The following is a 16,782-nucleotide window of genomic DNA, read 5'->3' as shown; positions in this document are numbered from 1 at the left end:
GCTGGGACCTGGTAAGATCTCCTCAGATGAGTAATATAAACACAGAGGAGATTTGTGGGAATCGTACCGTAGGTTGAGCCCTCCTTCAGAGCATGTTGTTTCTGCCACGCATGTTGATTACATTACAGGAAATCCACGGTCAAAATCGTTTGAGCCAAGGCGCTAGGAGGAAAGGGCGACGCGCTCCTAGTGGTTGTTGGCGTGGCCTCGGTGCAAGTTTTCACGGTCCACACATTTGACCGAGCCGTGTAAAAGGGCCTGTAGGCGAAGCTCCAACACGCACTCATCTGCTGTGGATAATGCGATAAGCGGATTGGCAGAAAGGGAGTGAGGAAATGATGTGTTTGAAGGCCTTTTTACCGCTAAACGTTCAGCGCTTCCCAGGAGGCTGCTGGCCTTGCCAGTGATCCGGCATACTGTGTGATTTCATTAACGCTGTGATTGCTCCAAATTTTAACCGCAAGAACTGAAGCATCACTCCAGAGGAGCACGTGGAGGGAATGGAGAGCGGTAGCGATCTGCGCCTTAGCATCACTCAGCTTCAGTTGTGGACTGGCAGGCATCTCGCGAAACTCTTTTCTCGTACACAATGCAAATTGGTCTGTACTTCCCTGACTGTTATTATCCAACTGCCCTAGTGGCTTCTGGTTCGTTTAAACTTGTATCTCAGGCATTTTTGTGGTACTGTTTTATATGTATTAGCTAGGAACAGACCTCTGCCTATTAGAGCAGGAATTTGCCTTCAGAACAGGACTGGTGCAGAATGTGTAATCTGCATGTTTGAGTATGGCTGAGTTGGAAGCAGGCAAGTGTTTCTCTGGAAACTGAATGCCAGGGAGAGTCTCAGTGCATCTTTTGATCAGATTACTTGCACTTTCCAGTAATTGAGTTCCAGGTATTTCAAAGGCCGAACTGCGCTCTGATTGAAGTCCGCAGCGCGCAAAGATGATAATTCGTCCGTCGTTCTTGATTCTCCCTTGCTTTAAAGGTGACTTTCATATATTATGATCCCCGCCAAAAAAAAAAAAAAACCCCACACACACTCACACACACACACACTCTCCCGCCCCTGCCAGCTCACACATGATCCTAAAAAGTCTTCAAAGACATGTTGATGTCTGCGTTACATGTAGAACACCGCCAGAGTGTAATTTAATATGTCTGTTTTATCCTTCTGCTGTCAGGAGATCAGCAAAGCAAATATTAGAAGCCATTGAACTTTAGAGGCTGCAGATAGTAGCAGTGATGGGTATTTGAAGCCTGCTATCTTAGAAAGCAAACATTTACCTGGAGCCCAGCCTGGTTTAATTAGTGTTGCCTAAACTGAAGCTCTGAGTATCTTTTGATAACCTTTCTTCAAAGTTCACTGCTGTTTTATTTTTTAGTTGCCAGGTGTGACTTGGATTGGATATCGATTGCTGTGCCATGCTAATAGGACATTCACTGATTGGACGGCTTGTAACTGATGTGACTGACAAAGGTGGCTGTTGATTGGTCAGAGGCTGGTATTCTTCCAGGGCAGAAACATCGCCGAAGTGTTCCAAGATCCTGACCACATGAGTGAGTCCAGTCCTGAGAATGGAAAATCAGCTTTATTTTGCAGAAGAAACCAGAGCCATTTTGCGTTCTTCTTCTTGAAAGAATCCATAATCCATTCTCCATCTCCTGTTTGCGCAATACCGGTCATGCCGTTGGCTATTTCCTTGATAACCCTCCCAGTCTTTTCAGAGAATCAACTTCCCAGTGATAATCCACTACAAAGCACTCCGTGGAATGAATCAGCAGGTCAGTCTGTGTCACTCATAGGCATTGAATTTCAGCAGAGGATATTGCTTGAAGAGCAACTGTAAAAATCAATGAAATGTAATCAGCTAAGGCCGGAATCAAATCATGGTCCCACCCTGACTGGCACCACAGAGCTTGACAATACAGAAACGTTTGCACTGGCCGAGCAAATTTGAAAACACGTCTGCCCATATACGGTAGGTGGTGAGGCACTTGTCTTACCGGATGGACTGAAACTGGCTGGTTTGGAGGGATTTTTTTTCCAGGTATAGCTTTCGATATGGGCATCTTTCCATGATTGAGAGTCCAGTGTCACTTTCCTGAGATAGCAGCCAACACATGCGCTAGAATGCGCTAGTGTCTTACAGGATTTGGAGTGTACACAGCAAAGAGGGGCATTCTTAAAAACACCCTCTGCCCAGTGTAGGCATTTAATAGCCTCCACTCAGAGATGCCCTTGCCCTTAGGGAAGGCACTTCATGAATCTTAGTTGTTGTGATAGAGTTCTGTTCCACCACTGCAGACATTAAATGATGAGAGTGGCAAACATTTTAACTTATTTCTTATTTCTTTTTTGAGGTAGTGAGATGAAAAAGGGACCAGCGTGTTTCATGTTGAGCATTCTGGGAAACCAAATGCGTTGGAAGCACACAGAGATGGACTACTTGGAGCCTTTGGCTTGCCACCTACCCATGAATAGGTTACATTACCCTCCCTGATATATTAAAACACATATAAAGAAAATGTTAAAAGATGCCCCAGAGGTACCTCAGTGACGCAAGACTTTGCGCCATTTGTCACTGTCACTTTGGAGGCCAGCGGGCTACAGCCCCATTTCAAATTTTGCCAGCATTTTTAGTAATGGAAATGACTCTTAAATAACAGGTTACATAATCTGTTCTTTACACATTCATAATGTATTTGCCCCTTAATAAAACAGGACTTTGTGAACCTTGTAAAAAGGTTGTGCCGTATTAAAAAGTAAATAAATGGTGTGTATATTAAGAAGTTTATTTTGCTTTATAGGTAAAAGAGGGAAAAATAAGACTGTATTACAGGACTGTTCACATGGATTTCTGTACCAGACAATCCTCCTTCATCTCTTATTAATTTGATGTATGGCAATGGGGAGGGTTGTTCTCTGTAAATTGAACATTGTATACATACATAGTATATTACAGCAGTACCTGGCCCTGGTCCTCAAGGCGCACTGTGCAGGTCCTCTGAATTATGAAAAGAATGTCAGATCAACTAGCAACCCTGTGGAATCAGTGTTGGACAGAGAGTAGAGACATGCTGTCAGTCATTAGCCTTTTTGCTTTAAGTGGATTAATTTCATGACCATACACACACATATATGGAATAAAAGACACTACCTTCCAGAAAAACAGAGACCGACATCTCCATGAACTCTTATATGAAATCAGAACAGCGTCAGTGGCCGTTTTGTGTGGTTGGGAGAAGGTTTTGTTTGACTCAAGCTTTTTTTTTTTTTTATATATATAAAGCTGATTGAGGATAAACTCCTCAGCGTGCGAATAGAGGATAATTGTTGGCTCAGTTTGTACAACACTGCAGCAGAAGCCAGCAGCTGCAATCTGACGATGACCATTTCCTGAACACATTCTCACAAAGTGCATGCACAATGATACCCTGCAGACCTGAGCCACATTTCTGCTCCCTGCAGACCTCCGAGCCATGCATCTGCCCCCTTTCCCAAAAGGCACCGTGCTGAACTGCGCCTTTGCCTCTCCCTTGGCCACAGCATGCTTTCTGGAAAAAATGCTTAATTCACCTGCCTGTTGGGGCTTGGAACCGGAGCGTATCCTACTGGCCTCCATAATTTCAGCTACATGGATATCGCCTAGCTTCAACCCACCAAGGTTAGGACAATATTTGAGCTGCAGTGAACCATAGTTGGCTGATTAGATTAATTTATGTAGTGTGGCTACTGTTCACAATTGCATCACCCAAAAATAAAATAAAAAAAAAAAACTGGAAAAGTTTCATTTTGGACTGAAGCAGGTCTCATGAGTCTGAGTCCAGTGGTTTTACACACGTCTGCACGGGAGCGTAATCTACACACGGGTCTCGATTGCATAGGAGCCGCTAAAGTCACCCACAGCGGGAGCCAGAGGTCATCCAACTCAGATGACCTCACCAACACCCGTCTCACTCCTAGGTTCCCCATGATGCACCACTTCCCCCCAGAAGATTAGACATCACTCTGGCGGTCTGAAAGAGAGGAAAGCTTATTCATTCCGGTTTGCTTGCTTGGAGAGAGTGTGATTTCTCTTTTATACACAGAAAAAGGTGTGGAGGGGTTTAACACTGCGTCATGAACGGCTGAGATAGTACCCTGTGGGTTTCAATGGCTTCCATTTGCACGTTTGAAGTGTGTGTTGCATTTGCAGTTTCCATTATAAACAAGCCAAGGACTGAAGGCGGCGGATCCAGAACGTATTTGTGCTGCTTTGAATTTTTTTTTCCTGTACAAAACTGATCAGACGCTTGGTGGAGCTCAGCTGAATTCCAGTTTCCAACAGTCTGTTAAAAATAACCAGAGATCCACAGGGGTGTAAAGCTTTGATTTGAGTCCATCACGAGGAATAGTTTGTATCAAGGCTTGCCAACTTTTTCACTGCAATTTTTAACTGCTTGTGAACAAGGAGGACCATTCTTCGGAGCTCTTTATAATTGATGAAATTTGGTATTTCTGTGTGTGGTACAGTAAATATTTGTATGTCTCCATTTCATGGCAATACGTTCAGAAGTATGGCCGCCCCACTAGCCTTTGGTTTGCTGCTTGTTTTTCCCCCAACACTTACACTTTGCACTTACCATCTTCTCCTGAATTGTTGGTCAGAGCGCTCTGAATTTTCTTTTTAATGGTGTCTGTGTGAAAGCCCTCTCAGGCCTCTAACTTTAGCCAGGGCAGCGGTGTGGGGTAGTGGTAAGCGACCGCTTCGATTCCTGGGTGGGATGCCTAATGTTCCTACCCCCCAGGGAGGGCTATAAGATCTCACAGTCTGTTGCTTCAATTGCAGCTGAGAAGATCAAGGACAGAAAACACCCATTGAGTGGAGGCCCTCAGTTGCTAAGAGGGGGAAGAGGGTTATAGCCTTGAAGCACAGAAAGACCAAGATAGTTTTCTCAGTCTTTAAGGTTTCTGTCAAGAGTCATGTTGTGAGGACATTGTTTTAGGGGGGCTGCAAGCGATGAAAAAAAGTATTCATTTTAAAGCAATGATCTTTTCTGTCATCTCTTGTCTGATTCTACCTTTCGGGCCATTATTGTGTGCCGAAGTATTTGCTTCAAATTATGAACTGACATTGATCTTGGGGCTCCTTCCAAGGACATAATCCATATTTAGTTTGGAACCACGGCAGAGAAGTCTTTCTGTTAAAAATCATTACGTAACATTTTTTTTAAACAAATAGGGAGAATACTGCTGCATGAGTAATTTTTGAAACTGGGACCGTAAATACACAAAAAATATGATTTTAAAATGCTTTCTTTTTTAGCCTACCTCTGACATAAAGTTATGCCTCTCTTCTAAAGCTGGTAAATTGTAGGACAATAACGAGCACTGAAAATGTTGGTATCAAGAGCAGCAAGCTTTGAAGATGAAAACAATAGGTGTTATAGTGAACAACATGCTTTTAAGAAGAGAACAATATGTGTTGCGGTGAGCAAAACGCTTTTGAGGAAGAGATTTGTGTGGAAACTTTGTTTCCAAAGTTCTCGAAAATTGGGGTAAGTGAAGAGGGTATTCATCTGTGAGGTGTCAGAGAGAGGCTCAGAAGTACTCAGTGTGCTGCACTTGACTAAAGACCTGAACAGCAAGGATACGTGAGGGAGGGGCTCCTAATTAATTCCATTTCACAGCCACGCCCTCCCTCCACCCACCAGTACTAAAACAGGGAGGAATAAGCTACGTTCACTGTCAGAAGAAGCAGACCTGCAGACCCACAGTGTTAATCCCTGATAATGCTACAGCTTGACTGCAGATGTCGCAGCTTATTTTCCTAATCAAGTTAACTCAGTCAGGTTGCCCACCCAAATCGATAAAGTAGATTAGCTCTTAAAGATTTTCCTTTGCCTGCCTCTGGGGGACCAAGAGGGAAATATGCCACCATTTTTTCATTAGCATTGTTTGAGGTTCTTTTTTCTAGTTTTTTTCTTTTTCTTTTTTTTGTTATTTCATGTTCTGCTCATGCAGGAGGTGAATTAATAGATTTCGTTCATTCGTTCGTTCATTCATTCATTCAATCAGGTATTCTTGTATTGAGTTGTTTATGTGGAGTGTGACCTGTGGATGAGCAGTCTGTGACAGTTAAAGCTTCAGCTTCAGCTGAACCTTGCAGGCCCCAGGGGGGCGCAAGATGAATCGAAAAAAGGGACTGAATTTCCATAACATTATTCTGAGGAGCAGCTAGCCCCACAGGGACTCCCCACCTGCGAGCAGGCATGGTGACCTCCTCCCGCCCACGAATGAGATCGCGAGACGTCACACTATCTGCAGTGGTGTCGGGCCGGGCTTCCTCTTCCTTTGTCATGTGACCCGGGTCCATAAACACACCTACATTCCCCCCCAAATTCGGTGCAGCCGCCCACATTGAGCGTGTCTGACTGTGACGGGACAACCACGCCACAGGCTAGCAGCTCCGTTACACTGACTGTTTCAGACCATTTCTCTGTTAACCCTGGGCCAGACACAGTGTGTATAGCCTGAATGTGTATGTAAACATGCTGAATTATTCTTTAGTGGCTTACATGCAGGAAGTCCTCACTCTCAGCAGCAACGTTACATCACTCACGTCAAGGGAGTCAGTCAGGTCTGACCGCCTGGATCCCATATTAAGCTGTCTCCCTTTAGGCAGGGGCATACCCCTGCCCCCTAACCCCCTGTGCTCTTCCCCTCTGAATTTGCCTTTCTCTCGCTCCACTGTGAACACCCCCCTTGGGTGAGGTTTCCGTCCTTGTAATGCATCAAAGTACTCTTGGGGGGTACAGGGGGTGGTGCAAAAAAAAAAAGACACAGGTGCTGGGGGAAACGGGAACATGGTTTGTCCATTTGGAATCTAGACATCAAAGTGGAACGCTCTGATGTGTGATCAGGGCATTGGGTGGGGGGTCAAATGGGCATGTTTAAATGCACGTACGCACAGAGATCTTGTCCTTCGTCTGCAACATCTCCCCAAAGTGAAAGAGAGGGGGGTTTGTTTTCGCAGAACCATTGCCGCCTGCTGGATCGATGCCATAGCAGTCTAATGATGGTATGAAGTCTGCCCACGTTGTCAGTGTAGGGATTCGTAATCGATTAAAACAACTCGTCCAACACGTATTGCATTTTTTTATTACTGTGTGACAGCAGCATAGGCACGTGTTTGAAGAAGCATTATTTCTTCTGCCTGTAAACGCTGCTGGCGAAATTGGGTTTTTTTTGTTTTGTTTTTGTTGTGGTTCTCATATATTGGAGAGTTCGCAGCTGATTGGCCTAAAAGAAAAACGATCAGATTTGCCTCTTTAGCTTCTAGCTGTGGTGAGTCATTGTGTCGCACGTTGCCATCGCGCCGACAGCGGTAGACAGAAGGCCGAGCCCCGATCTCGCTCGCGCCGCGCCCCGGCCCATATGGCAGCCCCACTCCAGATTGATTTATCATACAGGCATGAGACAACCAGCACTTCACCTTAACCCCGCGGATCATTACTGGCCCATCAGACCGAAGAAGAGCAACAGAATGCAATCTCCGTCGGTCGAATGAGCAGTTAAATATGCATCTTTATTAGAACTGCACGCGTTTCGGTCCCAGTCGTATTCGGCTCTGACAGGAGCTTGATGTGTGTGTGTGTGTGTGTGTTTTTTTTTTTTTTCCCGCTCCCCTGACAGCTTGAGAGCAACATGGCTCTCCTCGCCGGCAGGAGAGACTGGGAAGAGCCTGACTGACAGCTCGGGCTCAATTAAACGCGTCAGGCTTATCGAGGGCGGCAGTGAATTTTTCAAAGGGTGCGGCCCCCTCCAATACAGGAGGGGTGCCCTGAGCCAAAGGTTGCACTCATCTACCAGTGGCTCGGGGAAGGGCATGCCGGGGGGGGATTTGGGGATGGGGGGAGGAGAATCAATCGGGATCTGCAGACGATCCCTTAGCCTGCGCCGTCATTATTTTTTCCATCTGATTCTACTTACTAATGAGAGTTTCGGCCCCTTTTCCATAAGGTTTACCCGCACAAAAATATTAACAAACATTGATTTGTTTTTTCCACAGACTGCCACAACCAGTCAAGATGAATTGATAATTTCCACTCTTTATACGAAACCTGACTGTTAATAAGCTGATCTGAGAGCAGATGTTATCGACTGGAAACATAATTACCTTCAGCCACGTCTGCCACTCCATCGTTAAGGATGTTTATTTTGCCAGCCAATTAGCTGATTAATTCCATTTGCAATTAGGTAATTAACCCGTTGTTTTGTGATGATATCATCATCATGTTATATGTATTTATATTGTAATATAAATTGTTTATAAGCTCTTACACTCAAAATATGGGACATTTCAAAATATGGGACATTATTCAGGGGTGATTTTCTGAATGATAAAAATGGGAAATGAATTTTGTGTGGAATTTGCATCATATGCCTACAAGAGATATCACACTTGTAAATAAATACATAACATAAATAAAACAAATACATATGTTCATATTTAGCTTTAGTTAATATTATAACATAGAATAGCAGACAGTATATTATTTTTCTGTACAGAAGCCCAGTAATGCAGGATATAGCTATAGCCTAGAGGCCCTCAGCATTTCAGCAGTATGTATGTTCTTTGGTGGGATGAGATTCTCATGAGATCGTATTAACAATAATTTGATATTAACTTGGTTAACTGGTTAAAATTGATTTAATTTAAATCAAATAGAATTAAGTATAAATATGACCACCCCCCAGAGACTGTTTCAGAACCCCTGTCACATGATAGGCGAAGGGAGTCAGAATGGACTAGTGTCAGGGCCAGCTTCACAAGCCCCTTCCAGGAAGCCAGTCAGACACTGAGGAGGCTGTTGGGAGAGTGATTGCCCCTCCAGACACACGCTTGAATGAATGGCGTCTGAGTGGCTGTCTGTGTGTCTCATAGCTGAGCGCCTAAGCAGTCACTGAAACACACTGTGGGAAGGTACAAGAGAGCATAAGTCAGCTGGGCCACAGAGGTACAGGAAAGCACCTGGCTGGAGAAAGGTAAAGCACCAGACCTGTGGGAGTAAAAAGAGGAATGCCAGTCAGTTTAGGAGGTTGCTTTGCATACAGAGACACAAAGGTGCTGGAAGTACATCTGATTTCACAGCATGCAGGGCAGAGCTGACGCGGCCATGACCCCTGACCTCTTGCTGACCTCTGCGTGTCCTGCCTATAGTACGCCTAGGGTTTCCCCCAAAGAAAAGTGTCCCCAACTGCTCAAGGAGAGAGGGCATAGTCACTCAGCCTGGGGACACTTGCAAGCCACCAGCACGGACGCACGAAAAAGGAATTAATGAATAAATCTTAATGGCTGCAACGTTAGCGGTGAGCCCCCTGGGCGGGCGGAAATGAACCTGGTTCCAGCACACAGTTTGTCTTTCTCGTGCGTGTCCACTCGCAAGGTCGCCTCGGCTCGGAAACAGGGAATATTGATGAAGACGGCGTTAAGGGCGACACCTCCGCAGTCACGCAGAGATGAAAGGAGATCTCTGCAGAGAACCTTCCCAATGCTGTCCGCTTGTGTCGCATTTAAACGGGCCACTGAGCCGATCTCCAGCTTTGCATCTGCAATGAGGCATCTTAATGCTTTCAGGTCATTTATTTTTTTTGTTATTCAGGTGGATATTCTCCCCCAATTATATTATAGATTTATGGGTACTATAGTTGAAGGCAAAAACTGGACTTTATGGACTGAGAGAGTTGAGGTCACTTAGGGTGTACTCGCACTAGGCAATCCGTACCGTGCCCGAGCACGGTTGACCCCCAAAGTCCAGTTCGTTTGACTAGTGTGATTGCCCCGTACCGTGCCTGGGCAAAATCGATAAAATAATCGATAAATCTATAAGGCATTTGAGAGGGCTGTGTGTCACTCCAAATAAGCCACAAAGTAAGTACAATCATGAACTCCATTGTGCTGTGCGAGAGCGCTTTTTCTTCAACACAAAAAGTCGCATCATGATGACATAAGCATGCTCGGGCCTGGAATGTTAAGCGCAATGTGAGCGCAGGCCATCGGGGGAGTGGGGAGGGGGGGCAATCGTGCTCGGGCACAGTACAAGGCAACCGGGCCTAGTGTGAGTACGCCCTTAGTATGTAGCCGAGTGCATAAATGTACAAAATGCCTTAATTTCTCCAGTAGATTACAAAGATTCAGTCCCTTCCTGTGTTTTGATGTGACGCAATTCTTCTCCTTCAGCTGGCACAACTGTGTTTAAAACAGGCTGTGTTGCCTAGCCCTGGTTTAATTCATGGAAATGAGAAATGTCAGTCGCACGTGGATTTATTCTAGGTAATTGTGCAGACATGTTTCAACCAAGGTCTTTGTCAAAACATTCCTTTCTCGTTCCTTTCTCTTGCAGCCATTCTGCAAAAATCTTTTGATGGCAGACGACCTTCAAAAGACGGCCTCTCTGAATGCTCTGTAGACCAATGCAAGTCAACGATCTGGAGGCCTCGATCCACCAGGTTCTATCGTGGTCGATGCACGGACCAAAGGGCAAAGCGCAGCCCTGCCTCTTAATTGTGAATCACAGAAGCGGCATTGTGCAAGGGAAATCCTCGAGATGAGCTTGTGCATGCAGTCGTAAACGCAGAGCCCACAGACGCAGCGGGGAGCTCTCTCTGAACGCCACGCCGCCGGGTGTGTTGCGGTAATCAATGAGCCGTGGAGCCGGCGCCGGCGAGTGCTGAGGCTGGCCCTCGAGAGCGTGCTCGCTCACACGCGAAGCGGAGACGAGACGCCCGGCGCTCAGCATTCTGCAGCCCGGAGCTTTCAGTTCCAGCTCGAGAAGGAATGGAATTTCATAACCATTTCTCCTTTTTTTTCCTTCTTTCCCTTTTTCCTCTCTTCTCTCCTTTCGTTCTGTCACTTGACAGCTACGACAGTCACTTCCTGACCGCTGGGGAAGGAATCCCATAATAACCTGTGTGATAGCAGGGCAAATGGAAGAGGCGTGTCAGAGAGGTGTGAAAAGTGGCCCTAGAGACGAGGAGGGGACGACACCCCCTCATTCAGGAACCAAGCTGAGCCAAGGGGAATCACCCGCTGGCTGAAAGGCATCTCTTAAAAAAATGGAAAAAAAAAAAAAAAAACAATTCAGAAAGTTCTCAGAGCTGAGGAGAACTGAACCCCAGCTAGTTAGTCTGTCTGGAACCCTGACACCAGAAGGTAGAGGGTTTGAATCCCAAACAAGGCTCGATAAAGAAAGCAAGAACTGGCTGTAGGGCTTTGGAGAGTACTTGGAAGAAGCTGAGGATTGGTTCCTTGTGCAGGTGGAGCTACTGTGCGGGTAAAGGAGGGCGACCCTGATCATCGTCAATACGGATTGCTGTCAGCCTCGTCAAAGCATTCTCACACACGCTTCTTCCCTCCGTGCAGGTTGCGTTTTACTCAGCCTGGCTTTAAAAGCTTTTTTTAAACCGCCAAACTCATAGGATATTTCCTTGAGGCAGCACTCAATGGAGCCCAGCTGAACGGTACCGGCTCCGAGCCGTTCTACCGCTCTATGCTCCTTCCTCAAAGCCAGGAGAACGCAAGCCTTTTGACAGAGCACTATCAAGAATCCCTGATACAAGAAATCACACCGGTCTGATCTGTTTGAAAAGTGTTGAAGCGTAGGCAGCTCAGCTTGGAGCTAAATCACTGCTTTAGTTTTTTTTTTTTTTTTAAAAAAAAGAAGCTTTTTTTCATCTTTGCTGCCTAACGTTCCACATTTTGGTATGTGGTTTTACACTAGTCTTCTGAAATCAGGAATTGAGGACATCTGATGTTCTTGGTGCGAGTTGTCAAATGGAGAACATGAAGGAGACCGACTGTCTTGTGCTGCTTGAAACTCTTATATATTTTATAGTTTCTTTCTGTTTTATTTACAGCTTGTATCTAAGCGCCACAGTGATTATGCAGGGTTGTGCATTGTGGAATAAAGGGGTTGAACTGTGTTTGACGAATAGTCACTTGTGCGCGCCAATCTGTATGATGTTTGCTGCCCCTCTCTGGAGAAGTGGTGTACTGCAGTTGTGCCCTCACTGTGTGCTGAGAACGCTCCTGTTGAGTAAGAGTTCTGGCGTGTGATTAATGAGGGGAAGACTCCTCTGAAATGTATCTGGGGCTCTCCCTCCTTAAAGTGAATAGGACATATATCGAATGCCACGCAACTCCCTTGAGCTCATTGGAGTTTGAATGGTCGAAGCATTCTCGTACACTATAAAGTGTAAAGTCTCTCCTTCCCTCTCTTTCTCGCTCTCTCTCTCTTCCTCAGTGATCTGGTGAACGGACTGGTCTCCCTGATGAACAGTAACATCAGCAGCCCTGTCAACCTGGTGAGTTTCTGCTCCGCGTTGCACCGTGTCTCCCTGGAAACATGGCAGGCAGGTGCTGAGCCAGACGTGGTCCGTCACAAATAAACTCAAACAGGATGTCTGAGTAGCTCGGCATTTAAGCCACTCAATTGCAGAGGATTCACGCCCGTCCCACAGTGAGCACCTGCTCCACTACGGCATGCTGTGTGACCGCACCATGTTGGCTGTGTAGAAGTGCAGTCGGAGGAACTGCAAGCCTAATACACAGTCCCAGAGTGGGGTTCCATAAAGACAAAAAGCATAAAAAAGAAACTAGGGGGTGTTCCTCATCTAGGCTTTGGAAAGGCCTTGTTAGAGAATTAGCACCATTTTGCCTCCTCTTGGACAGGAGCATTCAGAATAGCACAGGCATCCATTTTCACCAGTGGCAGCCACCACTTGGCTCGTTAATAATTGCGCCATTACATGGTCACATGCGCTTGGGTGCTCGCATTGATTTGAACGAACGTGCTGATTGGCCAGGTTATGCTATCAGCAGTATATGCTAGCAGTCCAGCAAGTCATCCATTATTAGCAGTGTGTTGCACTGTTGCTCAACAGCCGTTCGCTGCGTCTCCCATCAGATAACGAGCTGGCTGTGCATGTTAGCATGCACAGAGAAGCCTCTCTGTCCTTATCTTTAATTCCTAGTGCATAAGGGAAAAGGAAAAGGAACCCACCCAGGCGTAGCGTTCCTGATAAAGCCAGGAGCCCGTACAGGCTGCAGCCGGGAATAAAAGCGTGAAAAGGAGAGATGGTGCACCACTGGAGTCTGCCTCTCACCCTCCAGCCTCTGTAATACAGGAGAGAGAGCTGGGCTGGAGGGGTGCAGGTTGGGGTGCCGTAGCACATCCTCCATTGTTATCGATCTGAGTTCAGGTTAAGAAGGCAGTGGGTCAGCATCATCCCTCCTCTTCACCAAGCAAGGGGACGGGGGTAATCAAGTGTTTAAAATTTTAAGAGGGAATCGGTAGAGATCGGAAGCCTTTTAAATGTAGGTTCTGTCAACAGAACAAGAGCAGGCACAGTTGTAACCCAGGTAAAGGTAAGTCGACACTAGAAGGTATGTTTTCTGCAACAAGAGTCAGTCTTAATGAATTAAATAACTTGCTGATTCAGTACATTCTGTTTTTTCTTGTGTTTTTTCATTGTAAGGACAATGTTAGGGACCATAATTAATACAGTGACTCACTGCATTAAATGAGTAAGCCATATCATCCAGAGTACTGTGGAGGACCATGAAGTGGCTCCTTTATAAAGGGTAAAATGGAGAGTGATGTTGTGCAGAGGCAGGACTGGATTGTGAATACTCTCACTCTGCCTTCTTCAGTAAAAAGAAAGGTCTTTGTGTCGGGCGATTCGTGTTGTCACTCCTCAGGTTCGTGCCCGTCGGCAGGCTTTGACATGCTCGGTTAGGAGCTGGTGCTAGCACGCCAACAGGTTGCCTCTGAGAGAGTGCTGTTATAGAGCCAGGGCCCCTCTGTTCACAGGGCAAGCGCTGATTGATTTTCCTCTCCTGTTATTGTGTTGAAGGGGAACCCCGAAGAGCACAGCATCTTGGAGTTTGCCCGCCTCATAAAGAGCCTGGTTGGTGAGTAAGGGTGGGGTCAACCAACCGGCCAGGTAGCTCTGCGCTCAGATCGTGATACTGTCAGCTCTGGAACATCTCAGGCTCTCTCTCTCTCTCTTCCATGTTCTTTTCCTCCTCTCGTCACCCTTTATCTCTCACATTCTCTCTTTTTCTTACTCTCTCTCATCCAGTCTTCCTTTTGTTATAATGTTTTTTGATCTGCCTTTTTTATATGTGTCTCTGTTTTTCTATTGCATGTACCCTCTGGAAGTCTAATCCCAGTCTTATCTTGATGTAGTGTTTGCGTGAGTGCGACACTGTGAACAGGTTTAGCTCCCAGACACACACAGGCATTCACAGGACAGTCACATCGCTGTCATGATGCTTGTATAGCCCTCCATACAGGTCTGTGCATTCTGGAACCTTTGTTATGAATTTCCCGCAGGGGTTTTCTCAGCATATTTACTCCAGTGATCACTTCCATGCTCTCAGACTCCATTGAGGGGATCATTGCCCCCCCCCCCCGAAAATACTGTACTCTTCTAAGTGTGACGTGTTCCTTCCCGAGAGGCATTTTGAAGGGCAAAATGGAGGCAAGGGGCGCAAGTAGTTTGTGGCACTCCATGCAGACTGCAGCAGGAGTGCATAAATTCCAAAATGCCTCTAATTTGCAGTGAGTCTGATTCCAGCCCAAGTAGGATCAGATGGGAAGGAAAAGCTCTGGTATTTGGGTTGAGGCTGCACTCGACGCTCATCTCTCACCGTAGGGTGACACTGAAGAGGCTGGCAGGGGATCTGTCATGGGCGTATCTCTACATCCAGGACTTTGTCCTAAGATATTCTTTCAAGGCCAATATCATTAAGCTGTTAAGGATGTCAAAGTAAATAAAGCTTTTACTTTAAAAAAAATGCACTGAATAAGAATATAAGAATACCAGGGTACTGAATGATATTAAAAAAATTTACTTTCGTTCTTCCTGACCCCAGTACACACTTCTGAAACAAAATAACTGACATAGCTGTGGTGTTTGAGTCATTCTATAAGGCAGTGATGGTCCTGCTCTGCCTGTGTGGAGGTTTGCATGGTTGTCTGCTCTCCTGTCATCGCTGCCCTTTTGTAGAGTGGGATGGTCTTGGGGTGAGTCCGCATTGCAGGTGTGCCACGTGATGACATCACGCATCTCCTCACCCTCCCCCCTTCCAGTGAGCCGCAGTCAGATCCAGTTCCTCCCTGAAGCCCAGGACGACCCCCAGCGGAGACGGCCCGACATTCGGAAAGCCAAACTGCTGTTGGGCTGGGAGCCTGTGGTGGGTTCCAGTCTCCTGAATTGGCCCTAATAACCTCAGCGTTCACACTCAGTCACCCACAGTGGGCTTCAGTCTCATACTGTTAGCTTAGCATTGGCACTAACGCCGAGTCACCCACAGTGGGTTCCAGTCTTGTACTGTTAGTTTAACACTGGCACTAACACTCATCTAGTCTCATTCTACTCTTCAGGTACCACACAATTGGTGTTACTCGGTAATCAGTTCTTACACATGCTCATACCACTATTTTTACCATCAGACACTCATTACTTACCACACTATTTCACAGGTACACAGTAATCTCAGTATTTTCAGTATTTGCATCCCAATATTAACACCCACCCATCTCAACAATAACTCAAGGATCGTCAGGCTTACATTGTGTTTTTTTTTTTTTTTTTTTTTATAAAACAATTCAAATTGTTAGTGCAACATGGCAACACTCTGAGACCATAGCAAGTATGATACCTGGTCCTGAAAACCATAATTTGCCATACTGTAAATAAATGTTAAAGGCAGATTTCTTTGACTCAAAGATGATATGTTTGCTTTGCTACCACGGTGATGTCAATAAGTCCGACTGACATAACGCCAGTAAAGGAACAAACAAAATCTTCCTAAGGGGCCAAACAGACCCAATGCCAAAGGTACACAAAGAGAACAGACAAAGACTTGTTCTTCTGCAGTCTCAGTGTATGTGTGTGAATGCTGTTCCATTAGTTGCAGTGTCTCTGTGTGAATGATGGTTCCGGTCTTAGTGTCTGTATGAATGCTCTTTCCATAGTTTGTGTCTTTGTGTGGATGTTTCTGTGTCAGTGTCTCCGTTTGAATGCCGTTTCATTAGTCCCAGTGTTTCTGTATGAATGCTGTTCATCCACTCTCACTGTGTCTGTGTGAATGCTGTTTCTGCAGTCTCAGTGTGGTGGGCTCGGTTCAGTCAGGCGACCGCAGAGTTGCTCATGTCGGTACAGATGGGCCCGTTTGGCCTGACTGATGGCTGCCATTTTCTGTGTTCGCAGGTACCGCTGGAGGAGGGCCTGAACAAAACCATTCAGTACTTCAGCAGGGAGCTGGAGCACCAGGCCAACAACCAGTACATCCCCAAACCCAAACCGGCTCGCATCAAGAAAGGCAGGCCGCGGCACAAGTGAAGGAGCAAGTGCACGGTCGGACCGAAACCCGAACTCTTAAGAACGCGGCAGACCCAGGCTGCGAAATGCATTTGAGTGGGGGGGGAAAGGACGTTTCTCGAATCACGCTTTGAGGACTGACTCCCTTCAGCCCTAATGGATGTGCCATCATACACAGACATTCAGAACGGAAACATCATTCAGGATGGAAAGAGGAGAGGAAGAAGTACAGGCCTCGTTATGCACTTGTGTCAGATGTCTTTTCTTATTTAAGGACAAAGTGCGAGTTGTGTCAAATGCTTGAGTGTGTCTTATAATGTTCTGGCTCATGGTCTTGATTTTTGAAGAGGCTTTTGTTTCCAGAGGTGGTTATTAAATGTAGGAGAAATTATTTCACTCTTACACAC

At 46.0% G+C, this 16,782-nt stretch overlaps 1 protein-coding gene across 1 annotated transcript in view; it reads left to right on the top strand.

The window, feature by feature from the left end:
* The window catches only part of uxs1 (UDP-glucuronate decarboxylase 1), a 71,226-nt gene extending 54,444 nt beyond the window's left edge, over positions 1 to 16,782 (top strand). Inside the window, exons 12-15 of the mRNA XM_036541278.1 lie at positions 12,289 to 12,349; positions 13,901 to 13,958; positions 15,142 to 15,245; positions 16,265 to 16,782. Coding sequence (XP_036397171.1) covers positions 12,289 to 12,349; positions 13,901 to 13,958; positions 15,142 to 15,245; positions 16,265 to 16,396 — 355 coding nt within the window. The 3' untranslated portion in view covers positions 16,397 to 16,782. The remainder of the gene's footprint in view (positions 1 to 12,288; positions 12,350 to 13,900; positions 13,959 to 15,141; positions 15,246 to 16,264) is intronic.

This window comes from Megalops cyprinoides, chromosome 11 (assembly GCF_013368585.1).
Source record: "Megalops cyprinoides isolate fMegCyp1 chromosome 11, fMegCyp1.pri, whole genome shotgun sequence".
NCBI lineage: Eukaryota > Metazoa > Chordata > Actinopteri > Elopiformes > Megalopidae > Megalops > Megalops cyprinoides.
This window is presented reverse-complemented; position numbering and strand designations above follow the sequence as displayed.